This window comes from Blennius ocellaris (genome assembly GCF_963422515.1).
Source record: "Blennius ocellaris genome assembly, chromosome: 24".
Taxonomy (NCBI): domain Eukaryota; kingdom Metazoa; phylum Chordata; class Actinopteri; order Blenniiformes; family Blenniidae; genus Blennius; species Blennius ocellaris.
This window is the reverse complement of record NC_137673.1, coordinates 2,884,754-2,905,783: the sequence shown is the minus strand read 5'-3', so window position 1 is coordinate 2,905,783 and position 21,030 is coordinate 2,884,754. Positions and strand designations below refer to the sequence as shown.

At 48.2% G+C, this 21,030-nt stretch overlaps 5 protein-coding genes across 5 annotated transcripts; 2 read left to right on the top strand and 3 right to left on the bottom strand.

Moving 5' to 3' along the window:
• Positions 1-521: 521 nt before the first annotated feature.
• On the bottom strand, positions 522-5,203 carry creg1 (cellular repressor of E1A-stimulated genes 1). Its single transcript, XM_080520014.1, has 5 exons — positions 4,869-5,203; positions 4,299-4,418; positions 4,118-4,231; positions 1,665-1,753; positions 522-1,334 (listed from the first exon to the last, which is right to left on the bottom strand). Exons 1-4 carry the CDS (start codon positions 5,166-5,168, stop codon positions 1,667-1,669), a joined length of 621 nt encoding a protein of 206 aa, XP_080376140.1. The 5' UTR covers positions 5,169-5,203; the 3' UTR covers positions 522-1,334; positions 1,665-1,666.
• A 413-nt stretch (positions 5,204-5,616) lies between these two features.
• LOC308147792 (histone-lysine N-methyltransferase SETDB2-like) lies at positions 5,617-6,594 on the bottom strand (the record flags this gene model as incomplete). The annotated part of the gene is made up of 3 exons (XM_080520125.1): positions 6,381-6,594; positions 5,871-5,959; positions 5,617-5,797 (listed from the first exon to the last, which is right to left on the bottom strand). Exons 1-3 carry the CDS (start codon positions 6,486-6,488, stop codon positions 5,617-5,619), a joined length of 378 nt encoding a protein of 125 aa, XP_080376251.1. The 5' UTR covers positions 6,489-6,594.
• setdb2 (SET domain bifurcated histone lysine methyltransferase 2) lies at positions 6,458-9,260 on the bottom strand. The gene is made up of 9 exons (XM_080519552.1): positions 8,963-9,260; positions 8,573-8,686; positions 8,348-8,485; positions 8,127-8,272; positions 7,794-8,045; positions 7,305-7,633; positions 7,049-7,218; positions 6,718-6,956; positions 6,458-6,640 (listed from the first exon to the last, which is right to left on the bottom strand). Exons 1-9 carry the CDS (start codon positions 8,991-8,993, stop codon positions 6,554-6,556), a joined length of 1,506 nt encoding a protein of 501 aa, XP_080375678.1. The 5' UTR covers positions 8,994-9,260; the 3' UTR covers positions 6,458-6,553.
• Positions 9,261-9,790: 530 nt separating this feature from the next.
• On the top strand, positions 9,791-12,557 carry LOC308147645 (uncharacterized protein). Its single transcript, XM_080519925.1, has 9 exons — positions 9,791-9,893; positions 10,368-10,583; positions 10,692-10,814; positions 10,902-11,134; positions 11,211-11,348; positions 11,434-11,621; positions 11,703-11,782; positions 11,860-11,943; positions 12,094-12,557. The coding sequence occupies exons 1-9, from the start codon at positions 9,821-9,823 to the stop codon at positions 12,240-12,242; spliced, it is 1,284 nt and encodes a 427-aa protein (XP_080376051.1). The 5' UTR covers positions 9,791-9,820; the 3' UTR covers positions 12,243-12,557.
• Positions 12,558-12,651: 94 nt separating this feature from the next.
• On the top strand, positions 12,652-20,467 carry LOC308147791 (uncharacterized protein; the record flags this gene model as incomplete). Its single annotated transcript, XM_080520124.1, has 16 exons — positions 12,652-12,781; positions 13,857-14,023; positions 14,107-14,131; positions 14,205-14,318; positions 14,391-14,531; positions 14,944-15,032; positions 15,134-15,254; positions 15,440-15,975; positions 16,875-16,980; positions 17,320-17,483; positions 17,695-17,719; positions 17,805-17,918; positions 18,968-19,114; positions 19,342-19,448; positions 19,548-19,668; positions 19,875-20,467. 16 exons carry the CDS (start codon positions 12,652-12,654, stop codon positions 20,465-20,467), a joined length of 2,700 nt encoding a protein of 899 aa, XP_080376250.1.
• Between the last annotated feature and the right edge of the window lie 563 nt (positions 20,468-21,030).

The window sequence follows — 21,030 nt, the reverse complement described above, 5'->3', positions numbered from 1 at the left end:
AAAAAAATTAAAAAAAAGACTTGAAATCCTGTATAATTCTACGAAGCGTCGTTTTCAATCGCAACTCATTCTAATTACGAAATTAATTCCAAAGGAACTACAAATATGTCCCCTGATTAAATATATATGCCAGTTGCTTCATACTACATTATTAAAAAAGAAATGTGACATTTACTACATTCTTACGTTACTGCTGGTTTTGTTTTAATATTTTAACCTTGAACATTATGCATCGTACAGATTGGAATACGTTTATCCTAAATAAAAAGTCCAAGTGAGACTTCCTGTCTCTCTGCCCATCTTTGCAAATAAAGCACGCTCTTCTCTGGGGGGTTTGCGCATGCGCTTTGGGATTTGACCTGCACGATTGAAAACAAAATTAATAAAATTGACAGATTTGTAATCAATTCTGAATCAGGAAAGTGAAGAACAATAAAAAAAAACGTGAATATGATCAATCGAACTCAAACCTGATTTCTATTTGAAGCACATTTTACAGTACAGACAAATAAACAAACACCTTTATTTACACAAATATTTCTTTATTTAATCATGAAAATAAACTTTCACAGCAAAATCTTTCACATGTTTGATGGAAACAAATTTAAGGCAAGAACAAAGTGCTTGGAAGACTTTCTTAATCTCTGCTCCAAAAGGCACGAACCACACCCATCGAATTCAAAAGTCACACCCACAGACTTGGATAATTTTTAAAAGATGTTTTAGATTTCAAAGCTAAAAACAATTTCATAAAAATAATGGCAGTTGAACATCCGAGGTCTGAAGTGAAAAGCCCAAGCATAAAATGACAGGGACTCAAGTTTTTCTTATTAAACAGAAACACATGAGACTAAAACTTAAACATCTACTCTTTTAAAAGAAATTGAGACAAAATTAGTTAAAATAATAGACTGTTTGAAACTGACATTATGTAAATAATAGATTAAATTCAGATAAATTTAAACTCCTGAACTCAAACTGGACTATAAAATCTTTTGTGTTGTGATGGTCTCTTGTGGTCAAACTTCAACACTGCAACTGGCTTCTTATTTACAAATATTTGACGACTTCAAAACACACATTTTCCAATAAACTCAAAAAGCAACCTGAGAAATGTTTTTTTTTTAATTAACAAAATCTTAGAATTACTTTGTTAAATTTCAAACAAGTTGATGGATTTAAATTAAAATCCTGTTGTTCTTAGGCCAAATAAAGTTGTGAATAAAATGTGAATTTCCAACCAGGGATTAATAAAGTATTTCTGATTGTACAAGAAAACAACAAACAAAAATAAAACACTCTTCTGGTCGCAGGCAGATTTCCGTGCGTTCACACTGCACACAAAAATTTTAAAAGACATTTAGTAATGTGTATTGTAAATTCACCCAAAAATATAAGGTATAATTCAACAAAAAAATTCATATGATCAACATTAAACTGGATCGATAAAAAAAAGGTTAAAACAAATTTTTTTTAATGAATATTAAATGTCCATAGATTCTTTTATGAACAAATTAACTATCAAATTTGACAAAATCTAAAAAAAAATACATGAATAAATTTAATGGAAATTAAGAAAAAGCAAAGAAAAAAGTAAATATAGTGGGAAAAAAATTAAATATAGTGATACTGATGATGAAGATGATGATGATGTGAGCTCTCACCTTCAGTGATGTTTCCTGAACGGAGTCGCCTGGAAGTATTCGTCCGGCTTCACGATCTTCACGCCACCAAAATAATCCAACACCCACACCTGAAACACAGCCAGCAGGGGGCGCTCACATCCTGACCTCTGATTGGCCAACAGCAGTGATGTCATGATCCTCTGGTGACACTCTGGCTATAGTAAGGCTATTAAAAGGCTTATTGGGGTGAAAATGACACATTTTAGGAACTTTACAGAAATTGGTCCAAAAAAAAAAAAAAATAAGTGGCAAAATAAGTGAAAATATGATAAATTGGGAAAGTGATGGAAATGGGTCAGAAATGATGGTAAGACTATAGTAAGGCTATTAAAAGGCTTATTGGGGTGAAAAATAAACATTTTGGGAACTTTAAAGAAATTGGTCCCCCCAAAAAAATAAACGTATGGCAAAATATGTAAAAATATGAAATATTGGGAAAGTGATGGAAATGGGTCAGAAATGATGGTAAGACTATAGTAAGGCTATTAAAAGGCTTATTGGGGTGAAAATGTAACATTTTGGGAACTTTACAGTCATTGGTCCAAAAAAAAAAAAACGTAAGTCAAACGTATGGCAAAATAAGAAAAAATATGAAATATTGGGAAAGTGATGGAAATGGGTCAGAAATTATGGTAAGACTATTGTAAGGCTATTAAAAGGCTTATTGGGGTGAAAATGTAACATTTTGGGAACTTTTCAGTCATTGGTCCAAAAAAAAAAAACGTAAGTCAAACGTATGGCAAAATAAGTAAAAATATGAAATATTGGGAAAGTGATGGAAATGGGTCAGAAATGATGGTATGGCTATAGTAAGGCTATTAAAAGGCTTATTGGGGTGAAAAATAAACATTTTGGGAACTTTAAAGAAATTGGTCCCCCCAAAAAAATAAACGTATGGCAAAATATGTAAAAATATGAAATATTGGGAAAGTGATGGAAATGGGTCAGAAATGATGGTAAGACTATAGTAAGGCTATTAAAAGGCTTATTGGGGTGAAAATGTAACATTTTGGGAACTTTACAGTCATTGGTCCAAAAAAAAAAAACGTAAGTCAAACGTATGGCAAAATAAGAAAAAATATGAAATATTGGGAAAGTGATGGAAATGGGTCAGAAATTATGGTAAGACTATTGTAAGGCTATTAAAAGGCTTATTGGGGTGAAAATGTAACATTTTGGGAACTTTTCAGTCATTGGTCCAAAAAAAAAAAACGTAAGTCAAACGTATGGCAAAATAAGTAAAAATATGAAATATTGGGAAAGTGATGGAAATGGGTCAGAAATGATGGTAAGACTATAGTAAGGCTATTAAAAGGCTTATCGGGGTGAAAATTTAACATTTTGGGAACTTTACAGTCATTTGTCCCAAAAAAAACCAACGTATGGCAAGACGATAGTAAGGCTATAGAAAGAATACTACTAATGGTAGATGAGCAGCAGTACAAGTTAAACTTGTCACTCAGGTAGTGTTACCAGGCAGTACTTGTACTTGCGTGATGTTGAACTTGTGTTACCAGGCAGTACTTGTACCTGTGTGATGTTGAACTTGTGTTACCAGGCAGTACTTGTACCTGCGTGATGCTGAACTTGTGTTACCAGGCAGTACTTGCACCTGCGTGATGTTGAACTTGTGTTACCAGGCAGTACTTGTACCTGTGTGATGTTGAACTTGTGTTACCAGGCAGTACTTGCACCTGCGTGATGTTGAACTTGTGTTACCAGGCAGTACTTGTACCTGTGTGATGTTGAACTTGTGTTACCAGGCAGTACTTGTACCTGCGTGATGCTGAACTTGTGTTACCAGGCAGTACTTGCACCTGCGTGATGTTGAACTTGTGTTACCAGGCAGTACTTGTACCTGTGTGATGTTGAACTTGTGTTACCAGGCAGTACTTGTACCTGTGTGATGTTGAACTTGTGTTACCAGGCAGTACTTGTACCTGCGTGATGCTGAACTTGTGTTACCAGGCAGTACTTGTACCTGTGTGATGTTGAACTTGTGTTACCAGGCAGTACTTGGACCTGTGTGATGCTGAACTTGTGTTACCAGGCAGTACTTGTACCTGTGTGATGCTGAACTTGTGTTACCAGGCAGTACTTGTACCTGCGTGATGCTGAACTTGTGTTACCAGGCAGTACTTGCACCTGCGTGATGCTGAACTTGTGTTACCAGGCAGTACTTGCACCTGCGCGATGCTGAACTTGTGTTACCAGGCAGTACTTGTACCAGTGTGATGCTGAACTTGTGTTACCAGGCAGTACTTGTACCAGTGTGATGCTGAACTTGTGTTACCAGGCAGTACTTGTACCTGTGTGATGTTGAACTTGTGTTACCAGGCAGTACTTGTACCTGTGTGATGTTGAACTTGTGTTACCAGGCAGTACTTGTACCTGTGTGATGTTGAACTTGTGTTACCAGGCAGTACTTGTACCTGTGTGATGTTGAACTTGGCGAAGAACCAGTTGTGGTCGGTGGGCCAGTCGATCATCTCCGGGTGTCGACTGAACAGAGATTTCTTTGCCAAATCTGCCTCAGTGCCGTTGACCTGGCCACAAGAGGAGGGTCATGTGACACGCAGGGGTGGACAGGTGTGTGTCCAGGTGTGTGTGTACCTCCTGCACGGATCCTGACAGGATGATGTGGGCGCAGAGAGGACTCTGAGGGTCGAAGCCCTGCTGTTTGCAGTAATCAGTCTGAGCCAGAGACATGGAGAGAGACGCCTGTGGATTCACCTGGAGGAGACACACACACACCTGAGACCAACACACACCTGAGATCAACACACACTTGAGAGTGAGGGACGCCTCAGGTAAACACACACCCGAGCGTCCACATACGTCCAACAATTTGCTTTATTTTGTCCAAAAGTTGTGTATTTTTATGACCTCTGGCGCAGTATTTTGTCATAAAACACACAAAACAGCTGACACAGGTGTGTGACCGTCGACCCTCGGTCACACACCTGCACAGGTTCACACATTGAATAACTTCCCGTCTCACTGCGTTCCGTTATTTCTTTATCTGCCCGTCACGTGACGGCGGCGCCCACGTGACTTCCACCCAAAACAGCTGAGTCAAGGCGGCTGAAACCTGCTGAGTCACGCTGCGCTGACGTAACACATGACCGGAGGGATGAAAACAAAGAGCAGTAACAGTGAGTGGACGAGCCTGGAGGCTCCTACCTGCAGGTCCTGCACAGAGACCTCCATGCGGGTCAGGTACAAGTAGGGCACCCCGGAGCTGGAGCCCTCCGGCCCGTCGCTCACCGAGAAGACGTTGGAGAACGGCTGGCCGGCCACCGGCTGGTGGCTGGAGATGGTGGCCATGGAAGCCCAGTCGCATTTGTGGGCGACGAAGCGGGCGACGCGGGCCACCTGGTCGTGCGGAGGAATCCGGAAACGGGCGCTGCAGGCCGGCCACAGGGCCAGGCAGAGGCCGAGGCCGAGGAGGAGCAGCGGGGCGGGCCGCGGGACAGCGCTCATGGTCGGTTTCAGAGTGCAGCGGAGAGTCGCTGACAGGAGCGGATAAGAACCGGGAGGGGGCGGGGACACAGACCGGAAACACACGCGAAGTCGCTTTCACAGTAAGAGCGACAGGAAGCGCTTTTCTGACACGATAATAGATGGATTAATGAAATCAAAAGTGAATAGATTGAATTTACTCCCCAAAATAAATGTAGAAATTTGAGTCAATTAAAGATTCATGCAAATTTTGCAGAGATATATTGGACTTTTTCAGATCTAAACAATAAAAACAAGACGTTTTGATGTATCAAAATAAAATGACAATCAATTTCATAATGAAAATTTTAATAAAATATAATCACAACCCAAAACTAGAGAGATTGTGGATTTCATCTATTTAATGAAAATATGAAAAAAGCATATTCTTAAACAATTTTGAGTACAAACAAAACAATAAAACCGTGTGTCAACACTCCATGGCCACGTGACCTTCGACCTCGCACGTGTCGCACAGCATCTCCTCGACGTTGAATTGCCCGCGGCAACCGTTGCTGCCACACAGACAGGTGAGGTCCTGCGTGTGCGTGGAGACCACGTGTGTCCCCGCGTTGTAGTCCCAGGTGAGCTCCGAGCCCGCCGCCACCGCCCTGCGGCACGAACACCCAGGTAAACAACAAACATACGTCCACGTAAACGACAAACAAACATCCAGACACCCACCTGTTGGTGAAGAAGGCAATTACAGGGAAGGCTTCGTCGTGCGAGTCGGTGAAAACGTTCTGGATGAAAAGGTTGGGCCTGCAGCTGTGCTGGAGGTCAAAGGTCACAGTGTGTTACTTCATGTCACGACAACAATAAAACAGCTTACATTGTTTGTTGTTCTTTTCGTTTCCCTGTTTTATGAGTTCACTCTGGTTATGAATGTGTTTTTGTACCTTTGTAAACAAACGATGCAGTAAACAAAGTGTTCATTGCATTGTTTGCACTGAATTTGTTTATTATTTTGCTTGTACAGCATGTGAGGGTGGTGGTAATCTTGTTTATTGTGTTTGCTTACAGTGTTTCCATTTATTACTTGGCTTGTTTACATCACGGTTGTTAATCTGTTCACATGGTGCCGTTACATAATTTTTCTTGTGTGGTTGTTTACACTGTATTTGTTTACATCACATGTACACAGTGTGATTCACTTGTTTATTTGTTTACAATTTGATTGCGCCGTTTACTCACATTGATGAAGCGGCTCACGTTTCCTTCTCTGCTGCCGTCGACGTAACAGACGTCTTCCACCTTCATCGGTTGCGTCGGACGCTTCGTCCCGTTGACCGCCGTCGTCATGGCGACCCTCCTGACCAGCGCTGGCGGGTCAGCTGACAGACAGCAGCCAGACGATCAGTTCCGATTCAGACATGTTTACCTTGTTGTTGTTGTCTGTGAGCTGCACCTGCTACCAGACGGGGGAGCTCCTGTGCACCTCCCACCAGCACCGCCTGCATAACGAAGCGAAAGAACGAAGCTCGTACATTTTGAAGTTGAATAAAAGCACATTATCTGGCAAGCGTCTGACCTGGATCTGGTCTTGGTCCTGAGGTGTGTTGGTGGCGTCGCCCTGCCGCTTGATTACAGGCACGTGGAGGGAGGGCGATGTGGGAGGGGGCGTGTCCCGCTGGTTGCCCCGCCCCTCCAGGATGGGTGGAGCCAGCCACTCCGTCACCACCTCCACTTCGTCGTCCGACGGCAGGTCGGCCCGGGTCAGCTTCGGGGGGGGGAGGTCAGTGGAGGTGGGCAGCTGCCGCAGTATCACACCTGGACACGGGGACCAGGACCGGGGTCAGACCAGGACCGGGGTCAGACCAGGTTCCACAGAGCGTGCTGAGGCTCGCTCCATTTGTCCTCACCGGCAAAGATGCAGACAAAGGTGCCAGCATCGAGGTCGTCGCGGCAACGGACGCCCCATCCGCGGTCATCGGTCTGGAAGACCTGCAGACGGACGGCGATCCCCCTCTGGACCACGCGGTTCATGCAGCGAGCCCGAACACAACCGCACCACGGACCGCACTCATACAGCCTGGAACACAACGACAACACCACGACCTGTCACACAGCAGCAGCCACCACCACAACACACACACGTACACACACAATCGCACGCACCCTGAAGGGACCGGTTCCATCAGCCGGTGGTGTCTGTAGTGCTGCCCCCCGGTGGTCATGGCCACGCAGGCGCAGCTCTGTGCGTCAGTGCAGCCGTCCGTGCAGTCGCAGCAGGCATCGAAGAGGGCGGGGCCTCTGCTCAGGAAGCAGCCGTGCGGCCAGCGCTCCTTCCTGTAGCGGAAGTCAGGAGGTCGCACGCCAGCTTTGCCCACGCACAGCTCCACCGGGGTCGGCTCCGCCCCCCGACTCAGGTCCTGCTCTGGGACACGGGGGCCGGCCACTGGAGGGGGATCCAGCTGGACCACCGGGTTAAAGGTGAAGAAGTCCACCTGAGGAGGGGGAAGGACGTGATGTAATATCTTACATTCATTCAACACCTTTTTTATGTTCACCTCAAGTCAAACAACCACGTAATTGTTCATGTGGATCTGTAACGAAAGATAATATAAAAGCACATAATAAAATGTAAATCTGGTTCAAGAGTGGTACCTGCAGCAGGTCATAGCTCTCTGTGGCCAGCAGGAAGCACAGCACCTCGTCGTGGTTGCGGAGGCTCTGCCCACACGGTGCCTTATAGGTGATGTCACAGCCCTCCAGGTCGTACTGCTCGCAGGCTCCGCCCCCTGTGGACGGCGCCGCGTTGAGCCGCATGAAGCCGCAGAGCAGCGGCACCTTCAGTGGATTCTGAGCCCAGAACGGAGGCACCGCTTGATGCACGCTGGGTAATCCAGGAACACATGCCTGCAGGGCGGGTGGGGGGGTGGAGAGGTTACCATGACGACTACAGCGCACATGTTATACTTGTGCATGTGTGTGTGAGACCTTGCTGCAGACGTGCTTCTCGTACTGCAGTGGCGTGTCGCTGAGAGGAGGCAGCAGCTCCTCCGTGCCAGCAGGAGGCAGCACCGGGCTGCAGGCGGAGGGTTTGGGCGAGGCGGTGGAGAGAAAATCAGCTGGCAGCAACTCATCTGAGGAGAGGAACGCACACTGAGGACGACACGGCAACAAACCACACCAAGTAAACGTCACAGACTGTGACTGACCTGAGCCGATGACCACCTGCACCACAGAGGGGTCCTGGTCTTGGTCCTGGTCCTGGTCCTGGTCGGGGTCCGGGTCCTGGGCGGAGTCTGGAGACGAGCAGTCCAGAGACTCGAGCAGTCTGAAGGCCTGAACAAACTCTGATACACAACAACACACTAGGATCAGCACAAAGTCACCCTCACCAATGGGAAGTAGCCGGGGGGGGGGGGGGGGGGGGGGGGCACCTTTATCCGAGGCCGTATTGGTCTTCAGGACCGTCCTCAGGTGGGACAGGTAGGTCAGGACCCCGTCAAAAACCTGATCCACATCCTCCTCAGACCAGAAGGTCTTTGCCCTTTCTGACAAACACACACAAGCAACCAGTCCTGTTAAGGATGAGGGGCCTTTTACTGTCTGTGCCCCCGAACCTGAACACCTGAGCTCCGCCCGTGTGCCTGCTGTTACTCTAAAATGCAGGCTGGCACAACCCAAACATAAATTCCCGTGTTTGGAGGGTTTTACGCCTCCAGGGCTGCGAGAAATAAAACATATGCGACACGTGAAACCTGTGTTTAATTACAGGGTCTAACGAGGTTAAAAACTGGACTCAGGCTGAAGTCTTTGTTGTTTCTTACCAATTTCTGTGGTATCCAGCACTTCCTCCATCAGTCAGCCGATAACCGCACTGACCAGCTCGTTAAAGCATCAGGTCACCGCAATGACCAGCTCGTTAAACTTGCAGTCTTAACCCAGTAGACACGTCTGGTCCACCAGTTGATTCATTCAGGCACGAAGCTAAAGGCTAAATGCTAACTCACTGCATAAACAACTGAAAGCGGCGCTGGGCAAAAGACGTTATTCACCGCGTGAAGTTGAACTTTCAAAGCACCAAATGCACCAGTGACACTGATGTTAGGTTAAAAGATAATAACAATAACCCGTCATCAAACGTTTAAATTCTAAACTGGCGTCTGAACTGATTTTAAGTTTCGCGTTTGGTTTGTTCCTAAAGGCCGCCGTATATTTTGAATGGGCATTTACGCCCATTATTTACTCTTGAAGGTTGTTATTTAAAAAAAAAAAAATGAAATGCTTTAAAATGAAACCTATAGTATATATATTTTTATCTTTGGTAAAAAAAAAAAAGAAAATTTCACCCGAATGCCAAAAACAATTTACACGTTGTTTTGTGAATTAGACTTCGTCATGTAACGACCTGCCTGTGAGTCCATGTGCAGGGCAATAAAATAACCCTGCCTTACAAAACGCGCAGCTTCGCCTTTGAAATGATCCTCACCGCGCCCCGTCTCGCGAGTTGTTACATGTCAACATAAACACGTTTTAACGTGTTTTTTCGGGAGTTTTATAACTAAGAATTAATCGTCACATGAGCGTGTATTTAGACACAATCTGGGTCTCACGCGCTCTGAACCCGGGGCCGCGTATTGGGTTTGCACTTCCGGTCAGTTTTGTAACTGTTATGAAAACATGATATGAGAGAAAACTGGCACAGTGAGTTAAGAGAGAGCACAGGGGAACACCTCAACAAGACTCACCATCAAACAGGTAAGCATCTCCTAAAACTGGCATCGAATCACTGACAAATAATCAAATGTTAAGTTATATTGTAATTCTTTAGAGACTGTTAAAAAGACTGATTTCTTTGCATTTTTATCAATCAAGACACCCAAGATTAGAGGAATCTTGCTTAGAAATTGGTGAATTACGCTCAGGACTTGCTGAAATTATCAAACAATTAGATGAAGTGTGTTAATTTCATGAGACAGCGTGTGTTTCATACACAGAGTGCAAAGTGTTTTTAAAGTGCTATATAAAATGTTCTTAAAAGTACTATATAAGAGGTTATTATTGTTATTATTACACATGTGTAGAGTATGCTAATGAAGTATTCAAGTTATGCTTATGACGAAGTTAAGACAGATAATGTCGGCAAATTTCACATTTCACTCAACCTTTGAAGAAATATGCAAGAAGATCTTCACTTTGTCGCCAATGTTTTTTTCCCTGTCGCTTCTGAAGGTGAAAAGTCAGACGGACTGTCAGCGGAGATGTGTGCGACGCGGCGGTCAGTGGGGGAGGCGCTGTGGGGGATGTGCGCGGCGGACTCCATGTCCATGCCGGTGCACTGGTACTACGACATCCAGGACATCAGGAGGGACTTCGGGGGCTGGATCTCTGGGTTCAGGCCCCCGGCAGACCGACACCCGTCCAGCATCCTCAGCCTCTCCAACACAGGTACAGGTGGAGGCGTCTGACCTCTGACCTCAGCTAGACTGTGAGGAGGACGCTGTCCCGAGGCGCTCCACTCACCTCGTTGTTGTTGTTGTTGTTGTTGTGTTCCAGCTGGCAGTGGCCGGACCGCGTGGTCGTCTGGAAACAAACGGCCCGATGTGGTCGGAAACATCATCCTCCACGATAAACTGGACGTGTGGAAGTCCTCCAAAGGCACCGCCCATTATCACCACGGTAACCAACACAAACAAGTTGCATCCTCGCCCCAGCTGTGTCCCGCCAGTGCTCACTGTGTGTGTGTGTGTGTGTGTGTGTGTGTAGGTCTGCAGGCGGGTCAGAACACCCTGAACGTGCTCTGCTCTCTCCGAGCCGCCGTCTCTCTGTCCCCGGCTCGTTTCGCTGACGTTTCTCGGCCGGACGCTCGCGCCGCCGTCCTGAGCGACTACGTCCACTTCCTGACCACGCCCGGCTCGCACCGTGACACCTACGCCGAGTCGTCCCACCGCTCCTTCTTCGCAGACTGGCAGGACACCCGGCCAACGGAGCCCCAGGAGGTAGAACCCGGCACAGCCACGCCCCCCCGGGAGCTCGTCTGCTGGCGGTGGTCTGACGTTTCCTCCTGCCGTCCAGGTCCTGGCGTTTGCAGAGAGGCGGTCCAAACAGAAGATGAGCTATTCCTGTCCCGACGGCCAGCTGGACGCCATCGGATGCCTTCCCATGATCCTCCCCTTCGTCCTGCTGTCGGCGTCAGCCAATGAGGAGCGAGCGGTGAGTCAACAGCATCTCCTGGTGGAGTCTGTATTTATCTGTCGAAGGTCCCGCCCCGGGGGAACTCAACTGTCGTGGCCCTCAGGTGACGGCCGCGGTGGAGTTTGCGAAGCTCACCCATCCTCACCCCAAAGTACCCGAGTACGTGTCGCTGTACGGCCGCACGCTGCACGCCGTGGTGGGCGGCGCCGGCGTACGTGAGCTGGCGGAGCGCGCCCTGAAGACGCTGGACGTCTGGGACGTGTGTGAGAGCTACAGCCGAAAGGCCGCCAGGTGAGACGGGGCCTCTGACGTCACGACCCGGAGCAGGAGACGTCTGCTGGGGTTTTAACGGGATGTCCCCGAACGCCTCAGGTTCCCGGAGTCGTCCCAGGAGCGGCTGAGGGTCCACCAGAGCGCCGTCGACTACCTGGGCCTGGCCTGCTACACCAAAGGTCCCGCTGTGGCTCTTATTGTGAAAAAGCCAACAGGAGGTGATGTATGCTAACCCGTGTGGCGTGGATCTCCACAGGGGCGCTGAGCAGCCTCTTCTACCTCGCACACCAGTTTCACCACGACGTCCGTGGAGGAATCCTCGCCAACACCAACTGCGGAGGTCTGGCTTCAATCTCCACAGACTTGTTTACCGTTGCCGCCGGCAACAAGCAGCATGCTCTGACGTGACATTGTGACGCCACAACAAACAAACGATGACCACAACATTTTCCACAACAAACGTTGCGTGCTGTTGTTTCTCTGTCTCCAGGTGAGAACTGCAACAGAGGTGCGGCCCTGGGGGCCCTGCTGGGGGCCGGGGCCCCCCACCGGGGGGACGACGGCGTCCCGCAGGAGTGGAAGGACGGGCTGAAGGACGCCCAGGAGTTTGTCCCCATCATCCTGAAGGAGCTGCAGTGAGGGCAGTGCTGCCCCCGCAGGGCAGGAAGGGAACTACAAGGGAAAAAAAGATGTTTACACTTGTTTTATGAATTCGTTTGTTTGTTTTCATTCCTTTTTGTTTCCTGAGATTATAAAAAACATGTAAATTTGTAAGTGAGAGAGGTGATAAAGTTATTTAATGTTTCTGAATGCTATTTCACTTGTAAATTAAACCACCAGCTTCTTGTTGACGTGCACACGGTCGAGCTGAACTGAACAACAACTTCACAACCGTTTCATTCTGTATCTTCCATGTTGTGTTGTTGCTTCAGAGGAATTATGATTGTTTCTGCTCCACAGTCTGTTAAAACATCCATTTAATAAATAAAGGCTTTGAAATGAGGCGTGGGACGAGTTGCTTGTGCTTCGTGACGTCTGAGTTCAGTCGATGTTTCTCTGTTTGCCTCGCCGACCTTTGATCAGAATAAACATGGCGTCCATCAGCAGACAAACGAAGCGTCTTTTCGTCTTCATCCTCGTCCTGGCTCTTCTCCCAGCATGCACCGGGACCTCTGGAGGTGAGTCCTTGTTCTTCTTGAGGTCGTGAAGACGCTTCCGAGTTCACGCCTCCAAGAGTCTCAGCGCCGCGAGCCGAGCTGGAGCAGCAGTGATGGAGCTTTTTCTACCGTTTCCCTTTCGGTGAAAACAAACTGGCCTCGCTGCGGCTCAGTCCGCAGGGGAAACCGCTAGAAAGACGAATACTGATTACAACTCAGTTTGACACGTTGGGTAAAAGTATTGAATGACTTGATAATGGAGGTCGTCCGTCCGATTCTCGGTCGCTCTTCCTCCAGGTCAGCACTCAGCCGATCACAGTGGCGTTCCTTTCTTGATAATGTCTGGAAATTTTGAATCTGGACTTTAAACTGATGGGAAATTGTTCCATTGTTTCATATTTTTTCTCTATTAAGTTTTGGAAAATGTGAAAAAAGGCAAACAGATTGGATAAATACATGCAGCCCCCAGTGTTTTGCTCCAACAGAGACCAGAGCAGCAACATTATCACTGTGTTGATTTAACATTTTATACACAGATGCAAAAAAACCATGAGGATATTTGCTAAAGAGAAAAGAAGTAGAGTGACTGTGGTGGGAAGTGAATAGAAGATGCTGATAAGAAACTACAAGGGCGAAAAAAAAAAAAAAAAAGATCGCGGGATATTGAATTTTAGCATGAGCTGGTTGAAGGACATACAAATGGGACCAAATTCTTAGGGAATGTTTCAGAATTTGTCTGTATTGGTTCAATTTGAGTATAAATGGAAGATTGATCCCCCTTTATTTTATTTTATATATTTATTTTTACCTCTATTTATGTTTCGCCTCGCAGTATGTGGTTGACTTTCAGATGTGATTATTTACCTCATATTCTTCTTACACTGTTGTATTTCACATTGTCTATAATGTTTAAAATGGTCTATAAATAAAGGTGTAATTCCATTTTCAGTACAATACGTGAGCATGTTAGCTCCAACCAAAGGTTTCTGTATTTTCTTATATGTAATTTAAATCCACACTTTATTTTCCTGTTTGATTGTGTTCAAGTTCATAAATGTGCTTTAAAAAGTGACTCGGCTGCGTCTTACGATCGTAGGAAGCGTTTTCTTGGACAAGCCCGACGCTAGCGTGTTCCTGCATCGCAGCCGGCGGGCGAACTTCCTGCTGGAGGAGCTGATGCAGGGCAACCTGGAGCGGGAGTGTGTGGAGGAGAAGTGTTCGTACGAGGAGGCCAAGGAGATCTTCGCTCAGCCGCAGCAGCTGGTTGGTCCACCGGGAGCCGACGCCCTCTTGTGGCTGCTCACTGTCACTGCATGTCCCGCTTAACCTCTGTTCTGTGTGTGCAGGAGAACTTCTGGAGGACGTACACAGGTAGAACGCGACGCCCACCGCCTCTCCGGCTCCGCGCCGCTCGTGTCTGACTCTTTCTGTTCGCCATTCGCAGCCGTCAATCACTGCCTGTCGTCCCCGTGTAAGAACGGCGCCACCTGCACGCGACACGTCGACCGCTACGTCTGCAAGTGTCCGCCTGGTTTCCATGGTTACAACTGCGAGAAAGGTAGACAACGATCAGCTGGCGAGGCGTCGCCGCGTGCGCTCGTTTCTCAAGAAACTGTGTGTGTGTCCACAGTGCGGGCTACGTCACATGGCTGTCGCTATAGAAACGGGAGGTGTGAACATTTCTGCCAGGAGCTTCCGGATCGTTCTCACGTCTGTTTCTGCGCTCCGGGATACCGACTGGACCGAGACAACGCCACCTGCCTGGCGGCAGGTCGGACAGCGAACACACACAGTTCAAATACATCGGCGTTAGATTTCAACGTCTCTGTTCATTTTCAACGAAGAATTTTAAATTAAAATAAGACATGTTCACGTTTTATTCAATAAGTACATTAAAAGATTACTAATATGAGATTTTTGTGTTTATTAGCTCAGAATGCATTAGCATGTTAGCTGTTCAATGTTGTTTCTTTAGAATTGTTTGTTTTCTGTTCTATTTAAAAGTATTAAAGTTCCATTTGATAAAACTGTCAAACTCAGAAAACTATACAACTAAAAATATAATTAGTATGTTAGTGTTATTTAACATATGATGGAACATTAGTCAAGTTTTAAGATGAAGATTGAGAATGAGATTGGCATGTTAGCTTTCAAAGCGTCTTTTTTTTAACTTCCTGTTCCAGATGACAATGCCTGCGGGAGACCACAGGTGTATTTTGCCCCAAGGGTAGTGAATGGGCAGATCTGCCCCAAGGGGCACTGCCCATGGCAGGTGGGTCTTCCTGGTCGTTCGTCAGTATCCGTAGCAGGAGCTCCGGTGTCCTGCGGTCATGGAATGCAGCACAAAATTCAAGGTGTTTTCGTTGTGTTCAGGCTCTTCTGACGGAGAACAACGTCTTCATCTGTGGCGCCGTCGTGCTCTCCGACCGGTGGATGCTCACCGCCGCTCACTGCGTGCACCTCAAGCCTGCCGCCATCTTCCACGTTACCGTGGGTACGGCACGCAGCGCCGCCGCCACTTTGACTTCAACTCGTGAAGATGACGAGTTTCAGACATTTCTTTGTTTCAGTTTGTCGTCGAGCGGCAGAGCTTCCGTCTCCTTTTTCACCAATGAGCTGGTCACTCAGTAACTATGGTAACGGGTAAGGAAGGTAAAGCGTGTGTCCCCGTCTGTGCAGGCGAACACGACCTGAACCAGGAAGAGCGAACAGAGCAGCGCCGCCGCGTCCTCCAGGTCTTGATCCACGGCGACTACAACCACTCCACCTCGGACAGCGACCTGGCGCTGCTGCAGCTGCACCGCCCGGTGAAGCTGGGCCGCCACGTGGTGCCCGTCTGCCTGCCCGCCCAAAACTCCACCTTCAGCCGCACGCTGGCCACGGTCCGTCACGCCACGGTGTCGGGCTGGGGCCGCCTGGCGCAGCACGGCCTGGCGTCCAGCGTGCTGCAGCGCCTGGTGCTGCCCCGCGTCCCGCTGCAGGAGTGCCGGCGTCACACCCGCCTCAACATCACCCGCAACATGATGTGCGCCGGGCTGCGGGGCGGTGGCCGCGATGCCTGCGAGGGCGACAGCGGCGGCCCGCTGGTGACCCGCTACAAGAAGACGTGGTTCCTGACGGGCGTGGTGAGCTGGGGCAAAGGCTGCGCCAAGGAGAACATGTACGGCGTATATGCCAAGGTCAGCAACTTCCTGGACTGGATCCAGAACATCACGGCAACCGGCTGAACTCGTCCCCGAGACGTGAGGTCATCAGCGCGTCGCAGCCTGATGAAACGCAGACGTTCAGGAACTGAACAAAGTCTTTATTTAACCAATGAAAGTGAGTGATGGCGAAGCAGCAGGAGGCTAACTAACGCATGCGAACTCATCCATTAAGAAAATGTGAAGATTTCAGTGTAAACCATTAATACAATAAACACGAATAGATAAAGACCTGTTGCAGTATGTTTGTTTGTTCACAATGAAGTTTCCATAAAGAAAGTCTGTAGACGTACGAGTAGGAATCATCTTGGAAGGGTCCAGAGAAGAATCTTCTGCTCTGAAGGTACCAACGAGCACCGTGGTGTCGGGAAGAACTTATCAACAACCAAGACTTTTCCTGGAGCTGGCCGGACATCCAAACTCTGATCGGGAGAGAAGGACCTTCACCATGGAGGTGGTCTTTCTGTCAGAGCTGCTCTGGAGAGCGGAGAACCTTCCAGAAGGACAACCGTCTCACCCACTCATCAGGCCTGTATATTAGAGTGGCCAGAAGAAAGCCGCTCCTTAGTAAAAGGCAAAGTTTGCCCAAATGTACCTGAAAGACGCTTCAGACTTCTCTGGCCTGAAGCCGACGCCCTGTCACGTCTGAACAGAGAATTCCTGGTTGAAAAACTGCCGGAGAACAATGTTGAGAGCTCAAAGTGGAATGGATCGGAGAGCGTCCTAATATAGGATTGTTTCAGAAAAATGGCTTGAATTCTGGGGATTAGAAATAAGGACCATATGCAAAAAATGTGAGTCTTTCGGTAAAAGCCAAAAACCGAAGAGGAAGCTCCGACCATATTTGGTGCGTGAGGTCACAGTGGTCATTTGGAGTCATGTGACCGGTGGGACGAACTTTGCTCCTTCAGACTGAAGCCGAGCGGCGGCTCCATGAAACCACGACGATGAAGCTCAGAGTCTTCCTCCTCTTCCTCTTCCTCGTCTTCGGCCTGCAGGGCGGCCGGCCGGCGTCCGGTGAGTCGCAAGTCCACACGCGCCTTATCCACCACACCCTGCCTCCCCTGCAGCTCCAACTGTGGCCTCACGGGGGCACCACCGGCGCCGGCACAGGCTTTCATGACGCAAGTCTTAGTTTTGAACCAAAGTGATTCTACAAAATAATAAAAATATCAACAATAATCATCTGAAAGTACTTTTTACTTCATTAAGCAAAATCGTCTCAACAAAATGTTTGCGTGAACATAGAAATCCGTGTAAAAAACGCTAGTTGGAGCCGAGCTGCAGGTGGCGCCGCGGCAGCCACGGGCTCCGGATGTGTGGCGGTCTGACAGGGTCTGTGTGTCCCCCTCACAGTGTTCCTGGACCCGGACCGAGCCCACCGGGTCCTGGTCCGGACCCGCAGGTTCAACTCTGGCTGGCTGGAGGAGCTGCAGATGGGGGACCTGAAGAGGGAGTGTTTGGAGGAGCGCTGCTCCTACGAGGAGGCGCGGGAGGTGTTCGAGCATACAGAGCTGACGGTGCTACGACGGCACGACACACACACACACACACACACACACACACACACACACACACACACACACACACACACACACACACACACACACACACACACACACACACACACACACACACACACACACACACACACACAAACGAAAAGAGACAAAACTACACATAGACACAAGGCGTCTCGTCGTCGTTCACTAACTGTTTCCGTCTCCTCAGGACGAGTTCTGGAAAAACTACAACAGTGAGCAGCTTTCCTGTCGTTTCTTTAGATCCATTTGGTTTTGGTGTTGCAGCCAGTCGACTGATCTGTGTTTTGTTCACGTCAGTTCCAGAAAGCTGTAAATCAAACCCTTGTCAGAACGGCGGCAGCTGCTCGCCTCAGGTGGCGTCTTACACCTGCCTCTGTCCGCCGCCGTACAGCGGGATCAACTGTGAGCTCGGTGAGGAAGACCACGTCTGTGACTGACCAACTCTGCGACTGACCAACTCTGCGACTGACCAACTCTGACTGACCAACTCTGTGACTGACCAACTCTGCGACTGACCAACTCTGACTGACCAACTCTGTGACTGACCAACTCTGACTGACCAACTCTGTGACTGACCAACTCTGCGACTGACCAACTCTGCGACTGACTAACTCTGCGACTGACCAACTCTGACTGACCAACTCTGACTGACCAACTCTGTGACTGACTAACTCTGTGACTGACCAACTCTGTGACTGACCAACTGTGACTGACTAACTCTGTGACTGACCAACTCTGACTGACTAACTCTGTGACTGACTAACTCTGTGACTAACTCTGCGACTGACTAACTCTGCGACTGACTAACTCTGTGACTGACTAACTCTGTTACTGACCAACTCTGTGACTACGTCTGTGACTGACTAACTCTGTGACTGACTAACTCTGTTACTGACCAACTCTGTGACTACATCTGTGACTGACTAACTCCGTGACTGACTAACTCTGTGGCTGACCAACTCTGTGACTGACTAACTCTGTTACTGACCAACTCTGTGACTACGTCTGTGACTGACTAACTCTGTGACTGACTAACTCTGTTACTGACCAACTCTGTGACTACGTCTGTGACTGACTAACTCTGTGACTGACTAACTCTGTTACTGACCAACTCTGTGACTACGTCTGTGACTGACTAACTCTGTGACTGACTAACTCTGTTACTGACCAACTCTGTTACTGACCAACTCTGTGACTACGTCTGTGACAAACTAACTCTGTGACTGACTAACTCTGACTGACCAACTCCGTGACTGACTAACTCTGTGACTAACTAACTCTGTGACTGACTAACTCTGACTGACCAACCCCGTGACTGACTAACTCTGACTACGTCTGTGACTGTCGCTACGAGTCAAATTTAATGTAGTTCAGGACAGCAATTTTTTTACGTGTTTATTTTTATGTCTGTCTGAGCTCGTGTCTGTGCATTCATGTAAATAACTGTTTGTTTGTTTGAGAGCTGCGGGCGGAGTCGGACAGCTGCCTCCTGGAGAACGGAGGCTGTCAACATTTCTGCGACGAAGACGTGGACGGACGGAGGCTGAGCTGCTCGTGTGCAGACGGCTACGACGTTCACGCCGACGGACGCGGCTGCGTCGCTAAAGGTGAAACGAAACCTTTAGTTTCTTCACGTTTGACTTTTGGAGAAGAAAAGAACAAAGTCAGTGGCTTTTTTTTTTTTAAATGAAGAAAGTGTATAAAAATTGGGATTTATACATCCATTTGAGGATTTTCGAGGTTGAAAGTGAAGTTTTCTGTATCGACGAGAAAGGCTCTGTAGTTTTTCAGTCAAACTTGGAGACGAGCTGTGATTTGTCTCCTGATGCTGCAGAGGCCATCGCGTGCGGGATGGTTCCCGTCCTGAACGGCGAGAAGAAGGACGAGCTCCTGCGGATCGTCGGAGGGACCGAGTGTCCCAAAGGTGAATGCCCCTGGCAGGTAGGCCGGGGGTGAAAGGGGCAGCTGGGGTGTATCATTAACCTGCTGGGCTGTTTGCTGGCGGTGCCACTGAAAAGATGACGGCGTGTGTGTGTGAAGGTGCTGCTGGTGTACAAAGGAAAAGGATTCTGTGGAGGGATGATCTACAAGCCCTTCTGGATCCTGACGGCGTCGCACTGCCTCGAAAACATCGAAACGCAACACCTCAAAGTCGTTGCAGGTACGACTAGAAGTGCAAATAAAAATGGTGGAAAGTAAAACAAAAGAAAAAAAACGGCACAAAGAACTAAACATTTCAAGAGTACAGCGTCTCTGGTCACCGTGGAAACACGGTCCTTGTTCAAAGCAGCGCGCCCTCTAGTGGTCAGAGTGACTATATTTGTACTTGGTACTTGTAGCTAAAATGCTAAACGTCTCCCGCCCCAGGCGAACACAACACGGAGGTGGACGAGGGCACCGAGCAGCTGCTGCAGGTTCAAGACTTCATCATGCACGAGGCGTACGACAAAAACACCGCCGACAACGACATCGCCCTGCTGCGGCTGGCCTCGCCCGTCGTCTACACGCCGTACGCCGTCCCCGTCTGCCTGCCCACGCGACCGATGGCCGACCGCGAGCTGTGGGCGGTGCGGCTGCACACGGTGAGCGGGTGGGGCCGGCGCAGCGAGAACGGGCCCACCTCCGTCCTGCTGCGGCGCCTCAAGGTGCCGCGCATCCGCACGCAGGACTGCGTGGAGCAGAGCGGCGTGGCCGTCACCAGGAACATGTTCTGCGCCGGATACATCGAGGGCCGCGAGGACTCGTGCAAAGGCGACAGCGGCGGGCCCCTGGTGACCGCGTACAAGGAGACGGCGTTCCTGCTGGGCGTGGTCAGCTGGGGGCGGGGCTGCGCCCGGCCGGGCAACTACGGCATCTACACCCGAGTGTCCAACTACCTGGAGTGGATCCACAACCACACCGCCTCGCCAGAGCCGCCGCACAACGCCACACAGCCGAGCATCAACGTCACTTCTTACTGACGGCTTTTATTCTGAAATCCCGAATGGGAAAATAAAAGCTTTTATTTAAAAGAGCAGTTGTGTGAGATTTATGTTTGAGCTCAAATCAAAATATTGTTACGCCACTCGAGTCTCTGAAACAGGAGGCAAGTCACTGCGCAAATCAATGAACACTGTCGCCACCAAGTGCATAAACATGGTATTACACTTTGCAACTTCCTGTTATTAATTAATAATAATTCATTTAAATCTTCACCCATTTTTCATTAATTTTAACTGTGAAAAACTCAAATTTGCAGAGGTATATATTTTTGTTTCCAGCATTAATAACCTAACCTTACAATACCACTGTGTACCACCAGGTGGTGTAAAGTCACTCTGGAGGCCACAGAGGCTCACTGCTGCCACTCAGTGTACAAATTGGGCATTACATCAGATTCAAGACGTTCAAGAAAATATTTTATAATAATATATTTTAAAAGGAAAATTTAAACATTCACTCAGAAATGGGAATTTCTTTTTAGATTTCTGTAAAATGTAGAACTACTCAAAAACGTAGAACATTCTCCAATTTGTGACTGACT